This window comes from Trematomus bernacchii, unplaced genomic scaffold, assembly GCF_902827165.1.
Source record: "Trematomus bernacchii unplaced genomic scaffold, fTreBer1.1, whole genome shotgun sequence".
Taxonomy (NCBI): domain Eukaryota; kingdom Metazoa; phylum Chordata; class Actinopteri; order Perciformes; family Nototheniidae; genus Trematomus; species Trematomus bernacchii.
The window spans coordinates 12,873,314-12,898,166 of record NW_022987973.1 but is presented as its reverse complement, the minus strand read 5'-3'; the positions used below and the strand labels follow the sequence as shown (position 1 = coordinate 12,898,166).

Sequence of the window (24,853 nt, the reverse complement as noted above, 5' to 3'; positions counted from 1 at the left end):
GCCATAATGGCAGCTTAGAGTAGTTTCTCATATAGTCACATAAGAGCTCTCTTAATAAATGCACCTATCACAACAAATGATGGCTCCACTGTTAACAAAATGTAAATCCCTCTGCAGTGACATTTTGTTTTAAAAATATTATTATTTTGAAGAACATATAATTCGGTAAACCTGATCAATTAAATACAAAATTATGATTTGTATTCAGAGCAAAGTCAGGGTGTCCGCGGGGTCTTAAAAAGTATTACAAGTTGATAAATCATTTTAGCGAATATTAAGGCTATTAAAAAGTATTAAAAAGTATTAAACGGCATTTTCCAAGGTATTACATTTTGTAGCTTGTTTTCAATAAGTATATAAATTGTCCAAAGAGGTTGTATTCTACAGTTTGCCTGAATGTAATCATTGCGAAGGTGTGTAGTGTGATTCTGTGTAGTTTATTTATGGCATCCCGTTGGATTTGACCTCATCTGAACAGGACATCATACGCTCACTGCTTGATAGCGCGCGAAGGTCCGTTTACGCCGGTTGTTAAACAACATCGTTATGGGGAAATGCAAGTTTGCGTCCAAATGGTTGGAAGATAAGGAGGAAGGACAATCAATACTGTATATAGTAAATGTGAGGTAAAGTGTGTCGCCAATGTAACCGGTTAGAACTCAAAGTGGCGATGAGGTCTTAAAATGTATGGATAGGGTCTTAAAAAAGGTCTTAAAAGGTATTACATTTGACTTCAGGATTCCTGCATATACCCTGAAAGTGCATCTGTCAAAGAACTGAATCAACTTGTTAATCTTTGGTGAAATATAAGCAATTTTATTTTTGTTGGTCTAGATTTCAGTCTGCAAAACATCTGCTGCTCCAACTGTAGTCTAGTGTTTATTACAACTATTCAAGACACAATTTAGTTGTCCATTTTAACCAATTACCATCAAAGGTACAAATATAAGGGTTAAACAAAAGATAAAGTTATTTGTTAAGTTATTTATAGTAAGTTGATAAAGGCCAAGGTTTATTTTAACATTCATTGATTGTTCAATCATTTTTATTTATTTGTTATCAGATCCACAACATTATTCTATGTCTATAATGGCAGTAAGAATGGTGTTCCTTGAAGACAAATCAGTCTTCATCTGACTGGACATTCCTACTGACCCCTACTTAAAGATTCTTCACATTTATTTTCACCTAAACTTCTTACCAAAAATAAAACTCAATCCAACAGCCAGTCCTGGCAGTGCAGTTACTTTCTGGATACTGCTCTGGTTGAGACATCACTGGTTCCAATGTCCTCTGGGATAGGTTTTTTTTAAGGAACAGTGTGCTATGGCATTTCCTTTGCCTTCGCCTGACTGTTAACTATTAATGCCAGTGCTGAAAGACAGAGAAGGAGAGCAGAAAGGGTAACAATAGGACTTTGGGGACAAAGTAAAACGTGCAGTGAGTAGAGAAAACTGAAGTGATAACCATTTGTCAGGTAGAGACGCAGTATATGGACTGTAGTAAATGTTTTACAGTATGAAGAAGTTGTTATTGCTGTGTCTTTTTTCTCAATCACGACTGCGACAGCTTCATGAAAAGTGCCATCTGCCTTTTCCTCTCAGCCAGCTGAATGACTTGTGTGGGTTTGTACATACATTCACAAGCTCACCTTCAGCTTCACTGAAAAGACAGTATACTCTCACTACACAAAACTTATTTTTATGAGAATCTACAGCTATTGCAGATTTTCTTTACTAGATTGTTTGTAGTAAAGATGTCATAACGAAGAAGTGGGTGTGTGTTTGCCCCAGACAGTTTGTTCCCATCAGTAAATGGGTTTTATGCTATAAATTCAGTCAGGAGCTTAGCTTCATTGAAGTTTTCTATTTTTTTTTCTTTTCGTAAAGCATGTATTAGAATCAAGGGACATTTGAAACTACTTAAAAATAAGCAGCTTATGCCTTTTTGTTAAGCAGGGTCTAATCAGGGTAATTTAAGCCATATGCTATATTCAGTGACTAGCTTAACGTGTCAGCCATGACCAACTTAACAGAAAGTTAGGCTCAGTGTTCCCCTGCTCTCCCACCTGCATGATCAAGGCACCTGTTAATAATTCTAAAGACAAAAGATGAAGGACAGAGAAATATTTCTTGTTCAACAGCCTACTTCAAAAACATGTAAGCAAACATGGCAGGTATTTGCATTCACTGCAAGATGTAAGTCAAGAAGGGCATATTATTATTGTATTTATTTAATTGGCTACACATAAAGCATGAGCATATTGGAGGAAATAATAACAAAGAGATAGGTATTGAACGTACCGTCACTTGATGTTTATTATTTCCTCAGATATTGTTTATTCCCAAGGTGTTGCTGGCACTGTGTGAACCCACAATAACCATGCTTTGCAATTGCGCTGGCGCCTCTCGCTCTTTCCCAGTTCTTTTTTTCTGTATGTTGTTTTTCTCTGATTCTTTCAGAGCCTCAAAATAATAATGCTCTTTATTTTACCTGTAATTGAGTTGTTGTCTCTCTGCTTCTTTCTTCACATTTCCTTGACATGTGGGTGTGTGCTGTTATGAATGTGCGTGTGTGTGTGTCTTGCTATACGTGTGTGTGTGTGTGTGTCAGTGTCTGCAGAGAATCTGGAAAAGAGCCTCAGGCAGATGGAGAGGCAGCTGCTGCAGCTGGAGAGAGACCTGGAGACTTTCTCCTCCCCCGATGACCCCAACGACATGTTCTTCACTAAAATGGCTATATCCTTTTCACACGCATGCGTTCACACACCAGTTCGGGGCATTATTCATGAGTTAACTGTAATGAATTAAAAAAAAAAAGAAAGACATAGAACAATATAAAAATGTTTTGGGGATTGGAGTTTGAATGTTTATATTTAACACTGTGGTGCTCCATAGGTTGGCAAATACGTTTTTTAAACTCACCACATAACTGCATTTGTGGTGTGCAGGTCTTTGGCTAATCATTTAGTTAAACTTATTTCCGTTACCTTTTACATAATGAAATATGCTGTGTTCCCATTACCTTGAACCTGGCCTCCCTACCACTACTGCAATTTCCGAATGTTGTAATGAAAAGTGGATAAGCCGTGACTCTACCAATCTCCCTCAAAATAAAACCTTTTCAAAACTGTGTAAACAGCAGGACTGTTCACAACCCATTGAGAATCTCTCAATAAAATAAACAGTAGAGATATCTATTTTAACTGTTAGAACAATAAATCATATACAATACATAAATAGAGGCAAGGTGGTCCTCCCGCACTCTGATCCCATATGCACATGTTGTTCACTGTTGATGAAGTGAAGAGTGTCATGAGTGGCATCCCATTCCATAGTCAAGTTTTTATACCAGTACCCCTATCAGCTCTCTTGAAGGGTACTACACTGAGAGGAGAACTGGGACGGAGGAGAGCATCCTTCGTCTTTCTGTCACTCTCTTTCTCGTTCACTACATCAGTCGTTGCTGTATTTTCCTAGAGACAAAACAAAAGACATTTAATGTTTTATTCAATTGTCAGTTGATTGTTAAACACATTCCCTAATTAACAAACGAGTAAATACACAATTTCTCTTAGGTTTCGTTGTTGACAGCTGTCCATATTTCTTTGGCACCAGTGTTAATTATTTACTTTCCTTTGAGATGGATCAGGTTGACAGGCCTGTCTCATACCTGGTGTGTAAGTGTGTGTTCAATAATACACCCTGTATCTCCTTCATGTAGTTTTGATCGATAGCCTTGGGGCTGGGGCACTGATGGCTTGTGCTGCAGTAGTTAGCAGAGAACTTGAGTGCAACACAGAAAGGTTCACTGAGAATGGATTTGACAGCTCTCTTTCACTGCTTTTCTTTCTACTTCCAGGTGCCTTTCACAAAATGTCTTATTCTAGCAGTAGTGATTAAAAACTCCATCAAATTTGCAAATGAAATCTGAAATCTTACTTTAATATTCAATTTTGAAAAAAACCTGGGGACAGTGTTCAGCTTGATGTTTGCAAATGGATGGCCTTGGTGTGAATATGACATCTGAGCAGAAAGACATCCTGATCACATATGTTATGGTGACACAGTAAAGCCCTGACGAGTGTGTGTGAAAGTGAATGTGTCAAGGTGACTTTTGGTGTTTTCATTTGATTATAGGCTTAAACACAATTCTGCAATAGGCTTTTGTTTGCAAAAAAAGTTTTTAAATCCATATTGGCAAGCCCAGTTTGTATGAAGGTGCTCTTAAGTGAAATTTGACATGAAAAACTGTCTTTAATCTCATATTAACGTATTCTGACCATAACGGAAAATTACTCTGCAGATTTGTATTTGTTTAGCTGTAAGTACTATATCAAAGGAAAGGACATTTCCCGTTGTATTCTTTCAGTTCCTGCTTATCCTAAAAAAAGTATCTTAAAAATAATCACATTGTAAACTATAGTGGCTTCACCTGCAGCTGATTACTAATGTTTGCAACACTCCTTACTCCAACCCGCATCCAAGTCACAGCAACTCATGAGAAGCCTGGACTGTCAATTTGGAAACATTGAGAATTCCATTATCGCTTCAAGCTCCACTCGAGTGTACAGTTACTGTGTCATTGGTCTTGTGTAATATTTGTGAGCTAAGATTGTAAAGGTGTCATATTGGAGCATGAGAGAAACTGAGGGAGAATGAGCAAATGAAGAAAGGGAGAGGGAAATATGATGGCATAGATGGGCAGGGGAGATGGGTAACAGTGAAGGATCAGTAACAAAGCAAGATTGAACAGAAATTCTTGAAAGGGAGCTGTAGTTGACCACTGATTTCTCTGGAATAGGGAAAAAGTCGAGAGCGGGAACAGGAGGGAGGTGAGACATTTTGCACCCCATGATACTTATCAACTGTGGCTCTTGGCTATTTCTTCTTTTCTTCCTCTCTTGCTTTCCATCACCTGCTCAGGCTTTCCTCATGCCTCTTTCTCTGAGCCCCTGGCTTGAAACGATATTACTGACAAGTCAATCTGGGAGCACTGCCTATTGAACTGCATTTACCCAGCTGTGAATAGGTAGTCCCCTCCCCAGCCAGATTCAACTGAGGCCAGACGTCAAATGGCTCCATCAATTGAGCTGTAATAAAGGTGCTCAATAGGAGGCAAAGAGGCTGCCCACGTAATTGCCAAACCACACACACAGAAACACTTTTGCTTCTTATCTGCCACGACACAAGGTTGTTGGGGTTATTAGCAGGACTGCTGGTTAGGGACACATTTTCTTTTTTCATTGATTTGCAAAGAGAGTTACCAAGACATTTTTAAAGAAGCAGCATGAATCAAACTTATTCCAACCCAGATTGAATTTTCGCATGCATCAAACGCTTCGTTTTTTATTAAACAGGGTGATTATGTTAAAAGACCAGCTCAGGGTATGCTTTGGAAAAGAGCTAATAATGTACCATCTGAAGCAAATTCATGTTTACTATATTTGTGTACATTGTGACTTATAATAGACTTTCTTCAAAGTATGGCTCTGGATGTGTATTCACGCTCATCCTTTCCCAAACACTTTGGTTTGACACTGACAACTCTCCTGCAGTTCACGTTGACACAACTTTACTTTTTGGTCCTCGTCCACACACAAACTCAAATGTACCTCCAAAGCAGAACTATTTTTCCTTTTGCTATGTTTTTTTACTATTCAGTTTGGGCACATATATTGTACAGACAATCTCAAAATGAGTGATATCTTGCTACAGTAGATCTATCTGTATCCATTTTATTTGAATTTAGTATTGTGTATGTCAAATAAACCATCACAATTTGCAGCCAGATATAAAGGAGATGCTGTAGGCTGCAGGGGTCATAGCAGTCAACACACTGTAGTATTAACCTGACTGACAGTATCAGAGATCCTCACGCCAACATCACAGTTCACTTCTGAAATGATGCCTCCCGGCTTAAAATGTAAATACTTTCTGTTTGTTTTTTTGTTTTTTTACATGTTATGCAGTTAAATCGGGAATAGTTTATTTTCTCGAACATTTATTTAACAATTATTGTGACATAGATGTGACCTTGACCACAACATCCACAGCTTCGGAAAGGTTGCCAGGGAGCAGTATGACAAGCTGGTGATAATGCACGGCAACATGGAGACGCTGTATCACAACATGCTGGAGTACTTTGCCATTGATCCCAAGAAGACCTCTGTGGAGGAGCTGTTCACTGATCTCAGCAACTTCCGTGCCATGTTCACTGTGAGTATACTGTGCCGCAGATTGACCTACTGTATAGTAAAAGCATTCAAAATTGTTTTCTGAACATGTTGTGTGGAAGGGAATATTAACATATTACTGTTTATGTTCACATTGGATTGAATTTTGCTGGGTTATCGTTGTTGAGTTGATTCCAGTGGGATTGGCAGTGCACGAATACAGAAAGAATGTGCTTAATTCAGCGTTAATCATGTGTTGCTAGTGATGTTTACATGAATGTGTTAATGTGTAGGCAATTTACTTAAAAACAACTACACTTTTTAAAAGATCTTGGAGTGGCAATTCATGTGGACCGGTGTTGCAAAATACCATTTACAAACGTGATCAAAAAATACTTTGGGTTATTCTGCTTTACTTCCTATGTATCAGCAGTGACATTATATAACCTTGAACCATAATAGAATTATGAACATGTTTGATTTTAAACTATTTTAATACTATTTTTACTTATTGGCTGGTAAAGACCAAACCTCAACGTCTTTTTGTGATTCTTATATCAGACCCATGTGGTATAAAGCGAAGCAGAACTGTGCCAGTCCTCTGTAGTCCAGTCTCAGCCAGACATTTATGTCATCCCTGGGCTCTGTGGCCTTATCAGTCTGGCTACTGAGAGCTGCGGAGCTGTGGAGACCCACTGTGTTTAATCAGCAGGATTAGTGGCACAGGCCACTGGGTGCTACAGATAATAGTAGCTAATTAGCCTACTAAAGTCCCCGCCCTGCCCCCCACTTAACATGTACCTCACACACAAATGGATTTCATGCCTCTTTTTCACCAGTTATGCTTTCACATTTATTGTAGTGCAAAACTATAGAGACAACTGTACATTAGATTTGTTCAGCTAGGGTGGTTGTTGTGGTGGTTGTTGTGCGCCTAATGCAGACATTGTATGCATACTGTACAACATTTATTCTCTACAGTGGATCTGACGATAGCCACTTTTCAGACCAGATGCCTAACCACTAAAATAATTATCATTCTTTAGAAGATCAGTATTTTTTTAGGCTTTCCCGACATGATCCACTGGTAAAAATGATAATGTCCCATGATAAAGCCAACTGCTACCCAAAAGAAAACCACATTAACAGAGTCAAACTTTTACATGAGCAACTTTACTCAAAGCTACAGCTGTGAAGCTTTACAATAAACTGCACAACTTGTGTTATGAGTTTGCCAAATTCTCAAATATATTTGACAAATGAGATCATTATTATTATTTTAAAATGTAATTTCAAAAGGTATTTGGATCATCATTTTAGTTGTCTATTGTTATGGCCACAGAAGGCTGGAAATGTCTCATCATTCAGTCCCTCTCCCATTATTTTTTGATCAAATTCACATACTAACACTTAGTTGTCACATATAATGATATACTGTATCATACCTGAGGCTAAAGTCACTATAGTATCTATCTACACAATCTTCACAGGCTCGAAGAAACAGAGGCAATCACACAACAAAGGTTCCCAGATGCTTTCCCTTAAGCCAAGCTGTTCCTTTGTTTCATATTTTTTTCCCTATTCTACTCATCCCATGACTTCTCTGGGGTGATTATTTTCCTCACTAGTAGCCAAAACACAGTTAATCACTGGTTGTGTTCCGAGATGAATCAGACCGAGAGTGAATGTTACCAAACTCAATATGTTTCATGCATTTGTTTAATGCCAGTTTATATTAATGAGAATAATCTAGTTGATATGCGATTGGCAGAATATTGACTCATTTTGCAGCTCTAATCCCTTTTTGTTTCAGCTCCACAGTTTAGGCTTGAGTTCTGCTGTAGTGTTTATGTTCCGCCCAAACATAACTGTTAATGACTGGGCCAGTGAAAGGTGAACAATCCAAGTGTTATAAAGTATAGCATTATATGTTCAAAACTCCAAAGGTAGCTATTTATTTCACTGCGATAGGTCAGCAATTCGTTCAAATGGTCACTTCAGACAGACATATCTTGGGAGAAGCCAAGGCTAGGTCAATGAGCGTAGTCATGCAATAAATCTCCGCTCCGTGACCTCTCGGTCAAATCTGTGTCAGCATTTACCTTGCTGTGCCAAGGCCCACGCTAATAGGTGTGTGCTGTCTATAGACCACTGCCTGAGGCAAACTAAGCCTTGAACTGCGCGTGTGTGTGCGTGCGTGCGTGCGCATGTGTTTGTGCATGTGTGTGTTTGCGCATGTGTGTGTGTGTGTATGTTTGTTTGTGTGCATTTGTCATTTTCTGTTAGAAATTTTTATAGGGAGAGCTGCTTTGCTTTTTCACTCACAAATACGGACACACACCTGTGTATACATTACACACACACACACACACACACACACACACACACACACACACACACACACACACACACACACACACACACACACACACACACACACACACACACACACACACACACACACACACACACACACACACACACACACACACACGTACGTACAGCATGCTCAGTCACCCGTAGGAAGGAGACCCAGGGCGAGGCCGCACATCTGACAGGAATCCAATTGAGCGTGTCTAATGGCGGACATCCAGGAGAGGAGGAGGGGGGAAGCAGACCTGTAGTGATGAAGGAGAGTGGAGGGCAATTTCCTCAGATAGCTGGTTCTCTCTCTCTTTCCATCCTTCAGTTCTACATTACAGTGAAAATGGATGCTTTGTCATAAGGCAAAGATCACATGACTCTTCTTCTTTTTGTAGTTTTAGACTTTTCACTGTCAGTATCAAAATGTCTAGTTTATTATTTTCAGTAGAAAAAGGATTGCCTTCAATGTTGGAAATGATGGATACGTATATTTTAGATTAATAATTCAGATTTATAACAAACACCAGCCTTACCTCGGCTTTAATCAACAGTTTTATAATCAGTTATGTCCATGCTGACTACTTTTGTCTTTGATCAGTCTAATATTGTTAGTTGGTTGTGTCATTTAAGAAGATAGAATGGCCCTTTTGTTTGGTTTTAACAGCGATGTTTGGATGTAATTTACTGTTCTATTGTCTTTGTGTAGTTTAAGAGTGATCCTCTCTTAAACAGGCCCACTTGTTGTATTGACCCGTTATTGACTCATCATTGTTTTCCCGCTGCTGGCAGCAGTAAAGGGTCGGGTTTTAAATGAGATGTACTCTTTGCCTCTACAGAGCTCTTCAGTGTATCTGCATAGCTATATCATGGAAACCACCTGCCATTCCTTTTTTTTTTAGCTTTGATAGTATTGAACTTGGCATGGAAATGTCCATGGGTTTGTCGGTCAGACAGTCTGCCATTGCAGACCAGACTGAATTAACTCAAACTTTGACTTGGATTGTAATGACATTTTCTGCAGATAGTCATCATGGTCTCAATGTGTTGAACTTGACTGACTCTGGTGCCCTGACTTTTCCTCTAACTCTGCCATTAGTTTGACATTGGCTGTCTATTGATTGGATTGGCATGAAACTTGATGAAATATATAAAGCCCCTAAAGGACTTATCCTTATGACTTTTGGTCGTCCATTGACATTTTATCATGCGCCACCAGCGTGAAAGAAGTTGTACTTTTTCAGTGCAATATCTCAACTTCTACTTGATATATTAGCCCAAAACTGTGTACAAACAAATATAATCCTCAAATGATGGTGCCTGATTACTTCTCTGATCTAATTACTCAATGTGTATGGTCCCCTCTGGTTACATTTTGATTCATAACTTCATCATATATGTATGGTAAGCTGCCAACAAAATGAAATGTCACTGTGGTCTGCATGAATAAGAACAGAATATTCTCTCCAGTAAAAGATCAAGGTCACAGCGTGCGGATGTGCAGCATTTGATAGCAAACATGGAGCATAGGAGGGATTTTGACTCCTTATTAAGCAGCTTTACATGAACAAAGAGGATACGGGATACTGTGAAAATAGTATACTGTTAAACACCTATTGTTCATTTGAGTTTTCATATCTCCATATTTCAATTGGCTTGGCGTTAGTTATTCAACTAAGGTGACCAGCTATTTTCTGGGTTGAAGAAAAACAGTATGTAACTGTTTTAACCTTGACATAACAGCTTAATAAGTATGATGCTATACTGACTTGTAATAGGGGGAGTGGTGCCTGTGTTAATGTCAGGAGGTATAGACTATAAGCAACTTGCTTTATTTGGTGAAAAAGTCTTCTGGTTTTGACTCCTTGTTATTGTTTCCTAATGGACAGAAAGCTAAAGTAACTAACCAATACCTGCTTCTAACTTTAGCTGCTACCGCTAGTTAGCTAGGGCAGGCAATATAGCCGGTTAGTTGCATTTGCAGGCTTACTTTGTCTTGTGTTGTTGCACTTGCTTGATGTTTGGCTGTAATCAAAGTTTTCAACTAGTTTCAGATCATAAGCAATATCATAAGAAATGCATGTGTACATCTATACATATTTATGACTGAAGTGCATAAGGGAATTGCACTCTGCAGGGGTGCTAAATTGCACAATTACCAAATCGTACATTATTTACATCAGTCTCCTACAGTGGCGGGTAAAAGAGAGTCCTCTGGTCACTTGTACGCAGACTTAATAACCGTCTTTCAGTGGGGCTCAGTAAGTTACTGCCTGTCTTTATCGTGCCACTGTCTTTTTTCAAGTACTACACAGTTTATTTTTGTAGTGAGTGTGTATTTATTGGGATCCATTAATGTTGGTGGCATTACTATTCTCCTACTGACCTGCCTGTCAAGCTGGGGTGTGTGAATAAAGCAAGAGGAGGGGAGACGAGGGGGAGGAGTTGGGTGTTTGATAAAAGCCCAGACTCCTTTTATTTAAGTGACTGGCTATTGATCAGGATGGCAATCATGCTAGCACTCTATTAAACCATATGCAGTTTGTCTCTTGGCTGTGGCATTATTGAGCTATCGACACTATGGTATGAGTTTAACAACCCTGCAGCAAAGAGATTATAGAGACTGTACCCACAGTGTTTGATGTATTGTCGATCAGTGGTTCTCAACTGGTCAGGCCTCGGGATCCACTTTTTCCTTTGTCAATAAATCGCGACCCGAAATTTGAACCACTCAAATCTATTCAACAAAAAATCGTGCTGTAATATATACACTTTTCAGCATACAATATTAATTAAAGTGAAGTACAGTGCATATATCCCTTCACAGAACTGAAGAATACTTTAAAATAAGGTTTAATGAGATGATGGAATCAAAGGTGAACTGTGTAACATAAAAAGGCACACATGCTGAAAACCCAACCCCAGAAGGGGGTCTGGGGGGATTCTCCCTCAGGAGATTTTTAGAGATACTAACATATAAACTACTCATTCTGGTACACTCTGAGAAGAAAATAAATAAATCTATTACTACCCGACATATTAATAATATTGTATGCCATTGTTTGTTTGTCACTTTGTTCTGACAGCTGAACTTGCTGCTCCACACAGAGAGAAGAGTAAAGAGGAGATAGTCTGTGTGAATTAGGCCTACTTTAAATTGTGGGTAGGGTAGATAGCTCCCATTGTTCTGTGACCTGTCAATCATCAAACCGGGGGTCATATTTCATGAGGAAATACCGAACCCGCCCCGCCACCCGCACATATTGCCAATTAGTTCCGCAAACCGACCCGACCCGTCGGCACAAGATCCGCAAACCGATCCGAACCCGCATATCATATGAGCAGTTGCGTATTTGGCTCAACAAGCGTGGAATGTTGGTTATTTTCTCCATCTACAGTAGGATGACACCAAAAGCCTCCCAGACGTTGGATTTTGCTCTTGAGGAAGAGTTATTTACATTGCTGTATTCTCCACTAGAGAACTTCACCTCAGCCATTTTGAATGTGGCACGCTCAGCAGCAGACTGATGCGGTGCAGATGTTATGATTATGCGCTGTCCCGCGGGGGAGAGGTCTGAGGAATCTTTAAACATTCAATTAAATTATTATTATTTAAATATATTTATTATGCAACACCCCCGACCTGACCCGCATCTTCTTTGTTTTACCCAGAACCGAACCTGGATTTTTTTTTTAAATACTACCCGCGAATCACTTTTTTTGCGGGTCACCCGTCGGGTACCCGACCCGATGCAGGACTCTGATCCCCGCATCATCCGCTTATGCGCATCAAAGACGCAGACTCATCGTTCCCACTAAAGTAGGGGTGAGTGTAATAAGGAGGCAAGGTTGACGTTCAGTGTGTTGCCGGGAGCATATAAGTATTTATCCACGATGTTGAAAATGTTAAAAATGTTTAAAACATAAAGATAAAAAGGTTTAAAAAAGTTATTGTTTAATGTTTTAAGGAGGTGACGCTACTCAGCCAATCAAATCGGTGCAGTCGGTGAGTAATTTCAAATGGCGTGCTCAAAAAGAGAAAGGTAGAACGCGAAAACAGAGCATTTAATGACATTTTCTCTAACTGGACCTCTTTGAAATGCAATTGAATACCCCTGCATTATAGCAACAACAATAATAATAATAATAATAATAGCAATAATAATTGGGAGGGGGGGCGCGGCTGTTCTTATGTTCTCTGAGGGGAGGCTCACCTTCCCACACTTTGAAAACCCCTGCCTTATAGCAACATATACTGCTCGCTCTTTCAGTCTCAATAATTGAATTTAAACAATAAATAACATGCAATGCTAAAAACTCCCCAATCATTGGGTCATCAAAAATACATTACATGAGGAAAGATTATGGCCAAAAAACTGAAAAGACGCTGTACATTTTAAACGGGGATGAAGAGTTAAAAGTGACAACCGAAAACACATGGCGCCCAGGTGGCTCACCTCGCAGACCCTCTGTTTTTCTGGTGTCTGAATTCATCTTCGTCAAGTCGTTTTGTTTCTGGCAAGACCAGGCTGATATCCACCTTGGAAGCTTCATCTGACTTAATGGTGCCTGATAATGATGTCTTTAGTGTTTGACAGCTGCCTCTGCCTCTGCCTTTGACAGGCTCTATACTACTGTAATTAACCCCAGTTAGCAATTGGTCTTGTTTTTTCTTTATTTCTGTCTTTGCTCATCTTACTTCCTCCCTCTCCCCACAGCAAGCTCTAAAGGATAACCTGAAGCGGAGAGAAACGGAGGAGAAGCAGAGGAGAGCACGTGCAGCGAAGGAGAAAGCTGAGCGTGAGAAGCAAGAGAGACAGCAGAAGAAGAGGAGGCTGCTGGAAGTCAATGGAGGTAGAGATCGTTCATTCTTCTTTGCCTGTCAACTCATGCATCTTCAAGCCCTTTACAGAGAGCCATCTGCTAAATCAATACAGAGTCAAATGGTGCAAGAGATCAATCAAAGACAATGGCTGTCGTTTATCAGGCAAACATAAGCACCATTTTAATGAATTATAGGAGACACCTTTTTTCTCACAATTCAGTTTTTCTTTTAGAAAGTTAAAACTCACAAAGTCATTTGTGTTGTTTATATGTGATTGATTGGCAAGCAGTTAAGTATTGCTTGAAATAATTGAATACAAAATTACTGGTTGCCTGATTGAAAGAGAATGTCAAAAAAGTGTTTTGAAGAATATGTCACTGCTCTGACATCCCCATTAAATGATTATTTTCAACTTATTATTTCTGACCAATTCATCTTTCAAATGTAGTTTACTACTTTTTTAAAAGCACACATTATCTTGCACTACATTGCAACACACTGTGTTTTGTATTCTGTCTTATGAAGGTAATATTCACATTGTGTTTATATAATAATACTTTAACAACCCTGTGTTCTTGACGTTTATAATTTTGCAGATTTCAACCGTGGAGATTAAAATGTATTATGATTGATTGATTGGTTATTGATCCAAGTACGGACGTTCACCTTGACCTTTCTTGGCAAGTCAGATCACAAGTTACATGACAAATGACAAGGATCGATGATTACTGAAATTCATGCCAGTTCATGAAGGGTGATGGTTAATTCTGTATTAATTGAATACGTCTACACTCACAATGTATATTAATACATATTACATTACATGTTGACATTACATGTTTAACAGCACAGGTCTTGAACTAAAGCAACAAGCTACATTGTTTTTATCCAGCTGCCTGTTGTAATTGCAATGCAGCCAAATGATGCGTTGAGAATGATCTGCCTAAAGAAAAATCAACTGGCATAATCAATTGAGTTAAAAAATCAGTCACAAAATATGCGGAAAAGCAATCACTCTCAAGTCGGGACATTTTAATAAGGTACCAATAACTAAAATGTATTAAAACTAACATTTCAGACTGTGTCAACAAGCCCTTACAAGAATTTCATCTAATGAATGAGGGGCTCTTTTTTTTGTAAGGAGGTTTCTGGCATAAAATTGTAGAGGTAACCAGCAGAACAGTTGATCCTGGCTCATGTTTGTGGACAGCAATACGATATCCCCCCCCACAACGCAGTGTTGCAGAATAAAGAGCAGTTACCTTGTAGATTCCTGTATTGTGTAATGACGTGTAGTACTTTTCAATAGTAATTTCTAAAGATATAATAATTGGCACGGTTTGTTGGCAAAGCATGCTTGCATCTTGTCAGTAATTGTTTAGGTAGTGTATTAAAAAAGGTTTTCTCTAAAGCTATCCATTGCTTTGGTGCTCCGATATAACGTAGCTGGAATGATGACTCTTTTTTTACCAAGCAGGTTCAGACATTACTATAAGGAAATAACACGTCTATCTTATGCCAGAGCATCTGGTTCTGGCTGCCAGTAGTTTTATATTTGTTTTTCCTTCTCATTTGGAGAACTACCAATGCCATAAACTTGCTCAACAGTGCAGCCTCCAGAACCTTTTCCAATGCCAAAGCCAAGGCTGGCAGTGCAGTGGAGCTTGGCAATCGTAGCCCTGCGCTAGCATCTATAGCTAACAGGACTATGCCAGCCAGTGCAGAACTCCTGTACATGTTAGAGTTCAAGTAGAGAACCACCATGCTCCATCCAGGACAGACTACTGCTGTGGGCACACTACCTAGCCAAACCAAGGTCTTTTTTAGCTACATCATAATCCAAACCTTTCCCTGTTCCCTTCTCTCTCGTCTGGACATCCCTCAATTATCATCCTTTGCCAATGAGCAGAGTTAAACAGTGCTGGACTCATCCATATGAAGAGGCATGTTAAATTGAAAATAATGTATGGGATCTGGTTATGTAATGTGTGTCAATTCATTAGCATGAGCTGTATGTCACCCTCTGTCATGCTGTGGTTATTACAACTTATTGAGAGTAAATGGTCTGCAGATAAAAACACAACGCATGACTCATATCTGGAGAATCTGCTCCTACTGTACTCGTAACATAAACTTTCATTTTAGAATAATGAACAAAGATATCCAAGTTTAAGTCAGATTTGTTTATGTGGATTCCTTCCCTATCAATTTGCTCTTTTTTCTCCTTTATTTTATTCATACAAATACAACAAATGCTATGTGTGTGAGAGACAGAGGGGAAGATGTGCAGTGCCTTTTAAATACATGTTTACCCTATGGACTGCTATTATTAATGCAGTATCTGCTGTATCACCACACATAAACACAAATCCCCAGCAGGAAGCATGTTGCTGGCAGCATCATACTGTGGTTAAGCTTCACTGCAGAAGGCCCTGGATGGTGGAGAGTAAAATGAATGCATTAGAGAAATCCTGAAAACAGAACCTTACTGCATTATTTAAAAAAACCTGTGACTGAGGAAACACTTTAATTTCCCGCAAAACGTATTTAAAAACAACAAGGTTGATGCCCGGAAGTGAACTAATCACTATCCAAAGCAAAATAAAATAAGAAAATGTGTATAACATGGAACAAATAGTCTGAGCAGTTTTGTTCTGATTTGTGTTGTAAACTAAGAAAAGGGACTTCATTTCTATCGACACTGTACAGTATATACTTAGCACATGTTAATGATTTGTGTGTGAAGTTAGTTAATCTCTCAAATTGACAGCATCAATGTCTTTCCTCTGCGTGTGTGTTGAGTTGAGTTTCTTGCAAACTTATTTTTTCGAAAAACTAGTTCAGAAATATGAAAATCATGAGAATAAACTTCCGCCAAATTTGTCAGAAAGGCTTATACAAATATGCCTAGAGCTTGAAATGTATTTAGATACGCTCAAATTAAGATAAAGCTAAAGGCAAACTCGATGACATCCCCGGGTAGTGATGTTTCTGGCAATGTATGACACACACGCGCACATCCACACAGATTTTCAGGATGAATATGTGATAGAGATTTGGCATTGTGCTGCAGACGCAGGACAGGATATACTCTCTCTCTCTGTCTCTTTCTCTCTCTCTCACACACACACACACACACACACACACACACACACACACACACACACACACACACACTTTCACTCTGTCTGTCAGCCTATTTATTAACTAAAGAGCTTTCTCTTTGTTTGTCAGGGAGGATTGTCCTCAATGGAGATTTTCTGTGTAATCATCTGATTATCCATCAATTCCCTAAAAAGCCCCAGTGAGGCTGCATATCCACATTATGCTGAAGGGCACACCAATAAGACACAGGGGTAGGTAGGGGGGAGGGCTTCCTGGAGGAACTGATCATAATGGATGTTTAGCTTCTTTACTTTCTGCAAATATCTGCATTTAGGTTGGTTTTAGCTTTGCCTACTTATATTTTCCTGAAATATGAGCTTCTCCCAGTTTCCTACTCTTTCCATTGGTCTCTTCTGTGTACCACATGCCGGGCTTCTGCCTACACAATCATATGCAGCCTGGCTTCGTCATCTGTATGTGTTCTGGCAGGCCTCCTTCACACGGGAACGTTTGCGTTTATGCACAGTATGCGTATTCAAAAAAGTCTTCCGTTCACATGCATTCATTTCATTTAACGTGTCTGTTCAAACAAGACCGCTGGAAACGCTGTAGTACATATGCCGGGACTGTAAGTGGCGCTGTAACTTCCGCCAAAATACACCAAAAGCAGCGAAGAAGAGCAGCCTGGAGCAGCCCCGCAGCAATGTTGCCATGGCTACCCTTCTGTTTAAGCCCCGCGGTGGATTTGGCAACATGTAGTTCATGTAATTCTCCATGTCCACTTGTTGCTGATGGTTGTGGTAGAGGAGCTGTAGATTTTGCACTAATATCTGTAGCATGGTCAGTAGCAGTAGCACTAGCAGTAGCTACTGACAGGAGGAAGTGTGTGTGGCGATTGCTGGTATTCAGCGGGATATAGTAATTTCCTCAGCATATGGATAAATGCCACGGGGAAGTTAACTGAAAGAAACCGAATCTGTGGATATTGCATCGACCGACCAAGAAGCACGTCTCTGTGGAGAGGACGCGCTCAGAAAGAGAGATATTCTCTACAAACACCGGGTGAGATCGCTCCTCTGGGACACGCCGGTCCTCTGCCTACAAACAGGCGCAGGAGCAATGAACAATAATGGCCTGGATTAGGCAGTAAAGACAAGTTTGGTGTATCGCAGAGCGGACTTTTTAATTTTGTTTGTGTTGTTTGGCTGGAAAATTGTCAATATAATGGATCAATGCATGAAATCTGACTCTGTTTATTTTGTTTAAGGAGTATATTGGGCGTTAACAATTCTGGTTTGCCTTTTATAATATTATTTCATTCAAGAACCCCTTGTGCGTTTAATTAACACAGCTATTTTTGATAGTTGCTACAGCAGTGAGCAGGAGAGGTGGGGAGAGGCGGGGCTATCGCTATTTTTTCAGGAAATATTCGTATAGAGGTGATTACACGGACTCGGTTGACCCCCCAGAGCGTTTCGTTTGCAAATCTATCCACCTTGGGACCCGTTATCGTTTGTGGGGTCAGTTTCTATCGGCCTCGTGTAAATAATAGGGCTATACGCACGCGAAACTATGCAGATACAAGCAGTTTTCTCCTCGTGTAAACGGCGCCTGAGAGAGGGTAGGCATCAGCTTGCATCCATTTGCATAGAGCCCTATGGAGATTGAAAGGCAGATTGAATAGGTGTTTTTCCTCCTCCTCTAGCTGTGCCTGACTTGTGTATGACAAATCTGTTGCATTAACTCCCAGGGTAGGCCGGGAGCGGGAATGTTTGTGGAGCGACAAATTACACATCAGACCTTTATTTAACATTCCCTACATGGCTACAAGCGATGAACTATTAAGACGTCAAATAAAAGAACAGCTAGAGATGCAACTCGGCATGCAAAGCTGCTAAAAGGATAGGAGGGGCGTGAGAAAGAGAGAGATGGGGGAAGAAAAACATGTGAAGATTGTATAAGCTACTGTATGTTATCATGAGCTGTAGATACTAAAGGCAACATATTGCCCCCTTATATCATTACATTTAATTTTGGGGACCCTTTTATCAGCGATTTTGGGTTAAGTGTCTTGCCCAATGACACTACATGTTGACTCCGGGGCTGGGGTAGACAACTGTTTCTCCCCCTGAGCCCAACCAACCCAGCATGATGCTCATATACTGTAGTTGGTTTACATGTGACGGTTCCCTGTGTTGCTGTGGGTGCGCATCATTTGTATTCCAAGGTTTATAAATATGTGGCACCCAACACAAAGCCAGGTATTGTCAAAACACTTTTAACATGTTTGTCATGACTACGGTCTGAAAAGTGTGAATAAATCGACGGAACCTTGTTCATACTTCTGTTGAACCCATCTGTTTTGTATCGTGGTGCTGTGCCACAGTACAGTATATCAGTGATGCACAGGGTGTGGAAAAGCATGTGTTAGTAGTGAGAGCCAGATTGTTGGTGCAGTTACTCTTCAAAGAGTTAGTTTGAATTGGTTTGATGTCATTTAATCTGCTATCTGTTGGTGTCTGGATCCAGACCTGCTTGCTTCTACTTAACTTTAGAAATACAATTGTGTTTAATTGTCCATCATTTAAAATGAACTCTAGTTGAATCCAAATGTCACCCCTTTAAGTGGCATCTTTTTTTATGTTGACTAGTATATAGAGATGTACTTGATGAGGCTTTATTTGACTGACTCAGATTATTTTGATTCCCTATCCTAACGGTGGCATTTGCCCATTATAATTCTTATTCATTTTTCTGAAATAATGTTTGCCAAAACCCTGTTCTATCAGAACATCCTGCCGTGGAGCGTATGAACTATACATTGTAAAGTTTCAATAAGAATGCCTTTAACAGATTGCTGAATACATTGATTGCCAACAAGTTCTGCTTGTGACATCTTAGTGCAGAGATATCTTCCTGTAACCCCCCATCATACTGTGGGGAGTGCGTGCCCATACTGACTGACTTTGAACACCTTTTTGAGGCCTTAAAGCGTCAAACTATACATTATGTCAGAAAAGAAACAAGAAACCATTAAGGAAAAACCAGAAGTCATCATTGTTATGTAGTGTAACTTTTTCTTCCTACCCTAGTTATCACCTGGAACGAAGTCCTGGCCCCCCGGGTGGGTAACTGTTCTGTTGGGTGAAGGATCATTTCATAGGCTTACTCTGAGTGTAAGGTTATCACAGGTGATTAGGTTTATGTGTGCTTCTTGGCATGGTGTAACTGCTAAAACATGAAAACTCAGCAAAGCCATGTGAGAATGATTCATAGTAACGTTATTAACGTAGTTATGGTGCGTGTCATTCATTTGTACATCATCCAGCGAATGGCTTGGCTACTTTCTCAAAGTTGGCATCGGTAAAGTGGAACAGAAGCTATTCAATAGAGAGAGAGGGCTGATTGGCCTTTTTGCACCATTTGTCTTCAAGGGAACACAGTGATGGGCCTGCATTCATTGTACTCAGGCATGTCATTTTCCCTTCTTAGCCTTTCCATCCGAGCCCAATTGACCCTATTTCTTGCTTTGCTCTGGCCCACCTCTGCTGCACACTGCAACAACCGGGTCATTGTCCTGATGATAAGTGCCACATCCTGTTGAGTGAAGTGGCGGAAATCATCGGTCCGGGTCTGAATAGAGGGTAGACATCTACACACACACAGAGACTGCGTGTCCAGACAATGGAAAACGCCAGTGTGAGCAGGCTCTGATTAAATAGATTGTGATTGAAGTTTCACTACAGACAGGAGGATAACCATAGCGTTTTCCCAGACCTGGATTTGAAGCTTTGTGTTGATTCTTCTGCCAGAGTTTATCCTTTAGTTTTCTAGTGGAGTAAACACTTACTACTTGTATCTTTTTGTTGATCTGACTTGTGCACTTGTACATCTCAGTTGTACACCGTACTGCTTATTTCCACACTTATTTCTTTTGTCCTTTAACAAAGAGAACTGTCAAGCTAGACACCCTGCAGTAGAGCTCATTTGGCACAATTCCGTGTTTCTTTTACAACTAACGCGTAGGACTTGTAGAGTTGCAATGAAAAAGACGTGAACACAATGTACACACTATTACTATTCCTTAAATAAACATCCGTCCAAATCTGGACTGGTTTGTGAGAGTGTCTTCATGCTTTGTTAAAGTAAAAGCAAAAAGCCTCTGCAGATTGCACACCTGTCATGGGAGCTCTGATCCCGGATGCGGCAGAATAGAAATAGGCAGCCGAATTGTGCACATCAAAGCACCAATCAGTAGCTCTACTGCCAAAGCTGGGATACCACTCTTCAATGTCCCGTTCCTCTCACTACTCTTTGTTCTCATGCCATATCCTCCTCAGTACCACCCTTCACAAGCTGAATGACTGTTTCAAACCCATTTCACAGCTACCAGCTTGACTAATATTCCTCTGCCATGTGTTTCTTCTCCATTACCATCCATGTGACATGTCTATGATCTCTAAGTTGGTGAGCATGTGGGTGTGAGTATATAAATATGTGTTATGATTTTCAGTGTCGGGCTGTCTGAAGGCACCTCTTGTCTCCATTATATAAAGCAGTTTTCTGTCTCGGCCTGAATCAGTTGCTCTTGATTGATGTGTAAAATTGGACTGTTTCTGCGTCTGTATATTCCTGAGGCAGGAGATCTGAGTAGGTTTCTTTTTCCTTGCCTTCCTTGCCACACAAAGTTGTTCATGTTATTGTGGGTCGGAGTCAAACGGAGTACTGCACGCGAAGGCACGCACTGCAGGTTGCAGTAGATTGATCTGCTCCTTTTTCACATTTTCTCTGTGCTGTCTGTATTTTTGTGTATGTGTCTATGCGTGTTGTGGGGAGTGTAAAGCTCGCCGCCTGTGATGAATTACCACGGCAGTGGAAACAAATTTGGACGCCGAGGAGTGTTGGTTTTGCTCAGAAATTCGTGTTGCCTTTCTGCTCTGTGTAATGATGAAGAACTGGGCACATATCAGCCAGAGGAAGAATGCAACTGTTGCAGATGGAAAACAAAAAAATGCATACACAGGTGCAAGCAGGCAGGGAAGTGGGCCGTGATATATCCACCGTATGTGTGTGTTTATAGTCTGAGCTTTGTGTGGGGTTTGGGCACAACTTTTACAACTGAAGCTCAACGCCATGTGGACCCTCTGCCTGTAAAACAGAAGCTTCAGTTTGTTTGCTGTAAAGGGACCATTTACTGTGGAGCTGATTTAAGTTTTTTGTAGGTTTACAGAAAACTCAATATGGTAATGTAAGTATGAAAATGTATGCAATTCCAGTTTGCACAGCACAGTGTGACTGTAGTGGTTGTACTTTACAGCTCATGATAGAGTTTCAGTTTGGAAGTAGAGCTTATAAGCATCTGACAGTTGACAGCAAAGGGTGATCATGGTCACAATACCAGTCGTCATTGAAATATTTGAAATGGACAAACCCTATCAGCATCTGTACATATTACTCGCTCAAATATGTCTTGAAAAAGGTACTTTTGGAATCTTTAAATTGCAGGAATGAGCACATTATTTTCACATTTTAAAATGTAAAGATTAACCAAGGAAAATGTATAATGAAAATACTTTAAAGTTACCTTGTTTATCATGTGGACTCGAGGTGAATATGAGGTGCCTTTCACATCTGAATCCTTAATAGCAATATGGCATATCATTTGTAGTAGTCTGTTATTTTAGTAATAAAGAGATTAAGGTTGTGTATATACCATCTGTGATACTAAATATAGGCTTGTCTTAGAGCAGCTGACTAAATCAGGGATGGTGTGCAGAAACAATTGCTATATGATTTTTTTGCTCTATGCGTTGTGAAGCCCTCTATCAAAAACCTTTGCACCTGACATCTTATTTGAAGTTATAATTGTTCTGGTTAACGTGCAAAGCTTATGGTTAAAATGCCAAACTTTTAATTCCAATTCAAATAATTAGAATTCACCATAGTGCCATCATATCGACAACGACCCTGAGCTCCATTATGTCCAACCCTATCTGATTATACTATGGAAAGTATTTGGTGCTGCCAATGAACAATGGAAAGTAAAAAGGAAACATAAGTAGGTAAACGCCTTTGGCCGAACCTAATATCGAAGTTTGTCTCATTATTTTTGAATGCTTTTCTGAGACGTTCACCCTATCCCCCACCCTATTGTCAATCGATAGAGTTTGTGTCAACACCTCTCACCTCTTCAACAGAAATTATTAGCTTGATTTTAGAGTTCTTACTTTTGTTTTAGTATTGCAAAGCAGCTGTGATTGCATTAGCTTCTAAACTTGCAAGTCATTGTATTTGAATGCTGCATAATCATATTTGGGAAGCTGCACATTTGCTTAGAGGAGGCAAGATTTCCCAGGTCACGGTCTGTCTTATTGAAGCCTGCCCCAGCTCAACCTTCTGGCAATATGTGTTAATATGTACTCATTATGCCCCTGCTTCCACCTTGCATGGGGATTTTCTTGTCAAATGTGCCTCCTTTTTTACTGACATCTGCAAATGTAATTGTGTGCTTTAATTAAAGCCACAGCCAGATGTAATCCACAAATAAATAAAGCCCAATAAGTTGGTAAAGAATGGGCAGAACCTTAGTCCAGTAAAGGGTCTCCTATCACAGTATTAGTGTTAGGTATACAGCTATATTTTTGTTCCAGAGGTAACCATCAGACAAACCGGAGAGAGAGAGAAAAAAACACACACAACCTTAATCAGAACATCAGAACATCAGAACATCATGTTCTTCACCCAGCAGTCACACGGTGGCTGATACAGCTCTATGGAGCTAACAATGTTTTCTAGCACATCATACACAGATTTATTAGACAATCTTAATGTGCGAACACAGTGTTTTCATGCATGTGAGCGAATCTATGTTCATACGTCAGTCAAACTTAATCTGAAGGCAAAACGTGTGATGTTGAACACTGTCATTAGTTGTGCAGCTCCTGCCCAGCATCGTTGTGAGTTCGGATTCTGATTGCATGTCACAGTGACTGGACAGCATGCTTTTGTGCTGTAAAGCCGTATTAGACATACAGCTCATTGGTGACAGCAAACTAGAAATCTAGATTCCATTGCTCTTGTAAAGTCAGGGCCAGAATATTAACAACATGTGCACAATGTGCCAGAATGTTTCAACATTTAGCTGAATGTTGTTGACATGTTATGTAAAGTTCAAGTTACATATATGTTCTTTGTATGTGTGTTGCTCCTTTTTAATGATAGTTCTTCCTTATGAGACACACAACAAACTGTTTGACATATTGCCTTTTAAATATGGGTAATTTCAGTGTACATTTTCCAAATGAATGACATAACATTTGATTGTATTTGTTATATAATTGCTGGTCAGTAGTTAAACATACATTAGAACCAAAATAACTGAAAACGGTAAGAAGTAATGACCATACAAAAGTTTAAAGACACAATCTTGTGCACTTGAGGCTAGCATGTTGGATGCCTGCATGCCCAAACAGTACTCAAACACTCATTGATGAAAGTATGTCCCCTAAGATAAGTGTTTTTTTAACATTAAAAGATCCCAATCTAAGGTTTGCCTCAAAATGTTGTTGCTCTTTTCCCTCACTTTAAAACAATAAGTATCTTTCTTTTTCAAAATTCATACTAGAGCAATCTTTTTCCAAACTCTCAAAGAGGACACTTCTCTAAACAACCAAATGAGACTGATAGACAGCTTGTGAATGTCTTTCAGCTGTGGAATGTATTAAAAATACTGCTGTGGTTGCACTGTAGCTTTAAATGCATTAATGGAAGTGTACAGTTCAGTGGCAGGCAGTCCTTCACATCCGCACGGTGGTTGACAAACACTTAAAATGTGAAGGGCCCCAAAGAAGTATTGTTGAAAAGGAAACACTCACATTTGCATGACTACCAGCACAAAGTTTCTATTGACAGTGTGTTCGCCCTCAGCAATCCCATATTTCTGCTAGCCATTTTCCTTCCTTTCTACTGGAGGCTGTCTTCACTGCAAATCACTAACCGGGTCCATCATTTTGCCTCAGGTGTCGGCCAGGCTTTCAGCTGTGCCAACACAAGGCATGATTTACATGTCATATCTTCAAAGCGTTTCCCTTTTGAAAATACATCTGTATTCTGGCGTTTCCCCTGCTGAAACAAAGCAAGGACTTTATATTTTAAGTCAAGAGTATTCTACATTGAATACACCATATTGACAGCTCGACAGGGCCCTGTACTAAATGTCTCTCTTTTTATGACATTGTAAATATCCTTCATGAGTTTTTAGTTTCACAACAATGCATCCACAACTGCATTGCACAAGGTTGCAAACACCAGGGTGCACATTTGCACAGCAGGTTGTCTGCAAGACCATGCCAACTTTGATCAGCTTGGACTTAAACCCATCATATGTT

At 39.8% G+C, this 24,853-nt stretch overlaps 1 protein-coding gene across 3 annotated transcripts in view; it reads left to right on the top strand.

The window, feature by feature from the left end:
- Nucleotides 1-24,853, top strand: part of LOC117471727 (protein diaphanous homolog 3-like) — a 161,513-nt gene that overhangs the window by 82,407 nt on the left and 54,253 nt on the right. For all 3 annotated transcript variants that reach the window (XM_034116926.1, XM_034116924.1, XM_034116925.1), the window contains 3 exons: nt 2,614-2,738; nt 6,054-6,218; nt 13,255-13,390. In XM_034116926.1, coding sequence (XP_033972817.1) covers nt 2,614-2,738; nt 6,054-6,218; nt 13,255-13,390 — 426 coding nt within the window. The remainder of the gene's footprint in view (nt 1-2,613; nt 2,739-6,053; nt 6,219-13,254; nt 13,391-24,853) is intronic.